Source organism: Gadus macrocephalus, chromosome 4 (genome assembly GCF_031168955.1).
Source record: "Gadus macrocephalus chromosome 4, ASM3116895v1".
Classification (NCBI taxonomy): domain Eukaryota; kingdom Metazoa; phylum Chordata; class Actinopteri; order Gadiformes; family Gadidae; genus Gadus; species Gadus macrocephalus.
In genome coordinates, this window is record NC_082385.1 from 29,293,667 (window position 1) to 29,298,666 (window position 5,000).

Here is a 5,000-nt window from a genome sequence, read left to right on the forward strand (position 1 = left end):
CCCTTTTTGTTGACTATTGGTCTTCAACGTGCTTTGCTTTGCTGTTATATGTACTTGAATAAGCCGGCAGTTTCTTCTGTCTAAGGCTTTTTCAGAATTTTGTAGTATCTTATTTCTAAGTCATGGGAATTGTAATGTTCGAGGATAACTTCAGACTAACTCGCATTGGGGGCAGTCTCTTTGGTAATTAGGAACTTTGACAGACATGTCTTCATATATAACGTAACTATAAATTCTTGTACTAGTAAGTATAATAATTCATCTTCTAATATTTAAGCTGGCTACAGCCATAAAGACAAAGCACAGGGACACGGCAAATCCATCCAATCCAGAATCACATTTTTATTTGTTATAAATATCACATCTTATAAAAAAGATAGAAAGATTTTTAAAAAGTAGTTATAAAAGTAGAATAACAAGTCACATCCTCACGTGTAGAACAATAGGGAGTAGCAGTACAGAGAAATAGGATGTTGTGCTGATCACAGTGACCTGATGGGCGGGGAACACTTGGGTTGATTCTCATCGGTCTGGGCGGTAGCACGTGGCGGTTAGCTAACCCTAAACCCGTTAGGCCCGGGTAAGTGGTTCAGTTATACCAGCCTTCTGAGCATGTATAGCTAACCAGTAAGAGTCTCTTCCACTCATACATGTCTTTATTATTTTGAATCCCGACTGGCAAACCGCCAAACAAGATGTTTGACTACGTGACCTAGCTAACCGACCGAGCTAACCGACTGACGCTGTCGGCAAATGATATCGGATATCACATTGTAAAGGACATGCTCTCTCTTGTCTTTGTTCTTTGGCTTTAAAGAGATTTGAAAAAACTAAAAAACACAAGTCACATACATTTTACACCTTTAAAGCTCCACTCATGTCATGGTTCATTGGCATCAAATGGTACGGAATAAAAAAACAACCAGTAGCAACAAACAAGTTGATAAAATGAGGTATAACACAAATTTACAAAACACAGAACGGCGAGTGAAGGGCGACACAAAAAGGTTTCATATTTGGATGGAGGATAAGGGAGTGGGGAGAGAGTTTACGGGGACGGTGGTCTTCTCTTTCTGAGAGGATAGCGATGTGCCCTCTCTCGTCCCCCCCCGGAGGAGAGCCCGACATATGAATAGCACCAGAGGACCCTGCTGACGGCTCGGTCGACCCAAGGTTAATGGCTCCCTGCAGAGAGGAATGGACCAATCACAGAGTCAGAATCACACGGCATGATGGCGCTCGACCAATTACAGTACGACCTGGACTACGTGAGGTTAGGAGTTAGATATCGAATTATGTTCATTTGACCTCCTTAGGAATGTGAAAAGATTCATGTATAGTTTAGTTCAGTCATCAATAATTACTTGCCCATTTTCCATCGCATTGTGATTGGATCACTCTCATGTCATGGTAAACCCTGAAATATATAATTTGTGAAACACAAACTTTTTTCTAAAACACAAAAAGATAAGAATACAAAAAACAGGAAAAGGGTTTCGTTGTGATGACAGTTCAACATCAGGTCTCACATCCTGGACAAATCGCTACATGTAGCACCTTGTTATTGCACTCACCCCTGTGTGTGTGTGTGTGTGTGTGTGTGTGTGTGTGTGTGTGTGTGTGTGTGTGTGTGTGTGTGTGTGTGTGTGTGTGTGTGTGTGTGTGTGTGTGTGTGTGTGTGTGTGTGTGTGTGTGTGTGTGTGTGTGTGTGTGTGTGTGTGTGTGTGTGTGTGTGTGTGTGTGTGAGATGGTGAGAGAGCAAAGAGGAAAGGAAGGAGAGGGGCAGCTGTTTAAACCCCTCTAAACCCAACACCTGAGCACCGCAACCATTGTCCTTTCATCACCGTCCCCTCGGCGCGAATTACGACACGTCTTTGAAGCAGGCGACCATCGTCTAACCCCCCCCCCCCGCCCTCTCGCACTCAGGAACAGGAAACCTTGTGAGTGACGTGACGGGCGAACCGCTGTTCAAGGCGGGCCCAAGACCTCCCAAAACATACATGTAACATTCTTAGTCTTTCATCAGCAGGCTGAGGGCGGAGCCCGTCTCAGGTGTGTGTGTGTGTGTGTGTGTGTGTCTATCGTCAGGTGTGTGTCTGTGTGAGTATGTGTATGTGTGTGTGTGTGTGTCTGTTCTCAGGTGTGTGTGTGTGTGCGTCTGTGTGATTGTGTGTCCTGAGATGTGTGTGTGTGCGTGTGAGTGTGTGTGTGTGTGGGTGTGTGTGTGGATGATGACAACGCGCAAAGGTGGTGGTTATGGGATTAACCCGTGTTTAGCGAGCCACTTTGTAGAGTAAAGACGCTTGTTAACGCAAAGGCCTAATGCCATCTGCTGATAGAACACACCACAACGTACACACGCTGAGACACACACCTGAAAAGCATCCAGTTAGAACCTACAGCTGTGTAATCATCGCTCACACACACACACACACACACACACACACACACACACACACACACACACACACACACACACACACACACACACACACACACACACACACACACACACACACACACACACACACACACACACACACACACACACTCATTATAAGAGGCAGACCCCTGGCAGCTCTGTGATCATTGTTTTTTTTGGTCTCTTTTTGTGTGTGTGTGCATCACACACACCCCAAGCACACACAAACACACGGGTGATGAGAACAGAATTGAAACAGATGTGTTTGAGTGTGGTGTAATTCTGGGGCGGGGGGGTGAAAAGATTATACAAGCCTTCGTCTCGACAACAAAGGAAGCCCCCCCCCCCCCCCCCCCCACAAACACACACACACACACACACTCACACACACACACACACACACACCCACGGCACCAGTTTTGCGGGGGGTGTTCGGGGGGACAGCTGTTTGTGGACTTTGCAGGTGGGTCAGGGGGATGTGTGTGTGTGTGTGTGTGTGTGTGTGTGTGTGTGTGTGTGTGTGTGTGTGTGTGTGTGTGTGTGTGTGTGTGTGTGTGTGTGCTTGTGCAAGATCTGACAGGATGAGCTCACAGTGTCGGCGACAGCTGGACGACAAGACCTTGACATGTGAGTGTGAGCATGAGGATGACCTTAGAAATGAGGCACCTGGTTATAATAGCCATTTTAATAGGCATAAGAGGGATGGATATACCATTTTAATGTATACCTTGGGGACCCTGAGGGTCATAAAAAAAATAAAAGTATATAATTAAATATTGTTTTTTATTAATATTACAGGCGGCACGTTTGTGGCCCTGTTCGAATGGCTAACGCGTTCATACCTGATGAACAGCTGGTTGTTGCTGTTGTGTACCCGAAAGACACCTGATTGTTGCCATGGGGTCCCTGACGGACACCTGGTTGTTGCTAAGGTGTACCTGATAGACAGCGGCTCGATGCAAAAGTGTACCTGATAGACAGTTGGTTGTTGCTATGGTGAGGCCGTAGAGGTGCGAGCGCTGGTCAGGCAGGAACTCGTCGGTGAACTCACTGGTGTCTTTGTTCACCGCAATCACACCGTCCCTGGAGGGAGGGGAGGGGGGGTGGGGGGGGGAAGAGAGAGAGAGAGAGAGAGAGAGAGAGAGAGAGGATCAGGAAATACCCAGAATGGATGGATGGACCCGGACACACTTGCCTGCAGAGGGACATGCAGACGAACAGACAGATGAGTCGGACAGACAAACAGATGAGTCAGACCAGACGTGTTTGGCGTCCGTACCTCCTCCAGTCGGAGTAGTAGAAGTGGTTCCTGTAGTAGACCATGCTGAAGGGGTAGTGAGGTTAGGGTGGATCACCCTTCGACCAGACCCGTCCGGAGACACACACTCCAGCTTCTTAGTGCCTGGGGGAGAGGGAGATTGGGGGAGAGAGAGAGATGCAGGGAGAGGGAGAGAGATGGAGGGAGAGGGAAGAAGGACGCAAAGATTTTTTTTATCTGTATCTAAGGTTTAGGGTTCGACGGAGTCAATATGGGCTCGTAAAAACAACCTCAAACCATCAAGGTGTGGAACACAGAACCACGGTAGCGGGCGGGTAGTGTGTCCTTAGCGACGTAGCGGTTAGCGCGGCTAAGGCTAGTGTCCTTACCTGCGTCGGCCCAGCAGATCTGCCTGGCCTCGGTGTCGTAGGTCAGCGCGTTGGGCAGGCCGATGCCCTCGGAGACCACCACCTTCCTGTTGTCTCCGTCCACGGTGGAGCACTCGATCTTAGGGGCCTCGCGGTTCCAGTCGGTCCAGTACAACGTCCTGGGGCCCAAGAAAAAAACAATTCGGAAAATTAGACTAAAAAGCAAAAGAATAGCACGTCGGTCTTAACGCTCAGCTTTTCAGAATAATAGCATTTGAAAAACCATCATTATAATCACACAATAAGGGCAACATGGGACTTTAGAAGGCATCTCATTAGAAGGAGGAGAGTGGCTCCACAACAGACACTTGACCGAGAGGGGCGGAATAAACCACAAAATGGTCAGGTCTTTATTAAAACAAATGATGGCTTAGGACCAGCGAGTTCCCTTTTTGGTTTGTATTCTGAGTTGCTCGAAGTGCTCTTGGCACACATTGACGAAAGGCTATCAAAATAAACATGCCGCGATTTAGCTTCGTCTGCTACTCAGGCCGGGCGTATATTTTGCTACAGAAAAAATAAACGGGACGGGGTCAAATGGGAGGCTTACTTGTGTGGAGGGTGAAAGCCACAAGTACGCCTTTCATCAAACGTTTTGTATACATTTTTCCGCTGTTTCTTTCAAACTCGACCGACAAATTCTTTAACAAATTCTTAAAATCGTTGACGTTTTTTTAAGGTGGGTTTCCGGAGTGTCAGTGAACGGCGGGCTCCTCTGAGCTCCACTCCAAGAGTCTCGTGTCTCTGGCGCTCCGGGTGTTTATCCAAGAGTTTGAGCTGTTGGACGGATTTGTTTTTTGTGGCGAGGGGCCACCGCTGAGCTCTGGCTTGGATGACGGCCAGGCAATCAGACCCGCTCACACACAAATACACACACATGCATAAATACACA

General features: G+C 47.5%; 1 protein-coding gene across 1 annotated transcript in view; it reads right to left on the reverse strand.

Moving 5' to 3' along the window:
- Positions 1–322: 322 nt before the first annotated feature.
- The window catches only part of LOC132455176 (nidogen-2-like), a 25,484-nt gene continuing 20,806 nt past the window's right edge, over positions 323–5,000 (reverse strand). The window contains 5 exon segments of the mRNA XM_060048965.1: positions 323–1,185; positions 3,393–3,505; positions 3,702–3,759; positions 3,762–3,824; positions 4,070–4,227. Coding sequence (XP_059904948.1) covers positions 1,175–1,185; positions 3,393–3,505; positions 3,702–3,759; positions 3,762–3,824; positions 4,070–4,227 — 403 coding nt within the window. The 3' untranslated portion in view covers positions 323–1,174.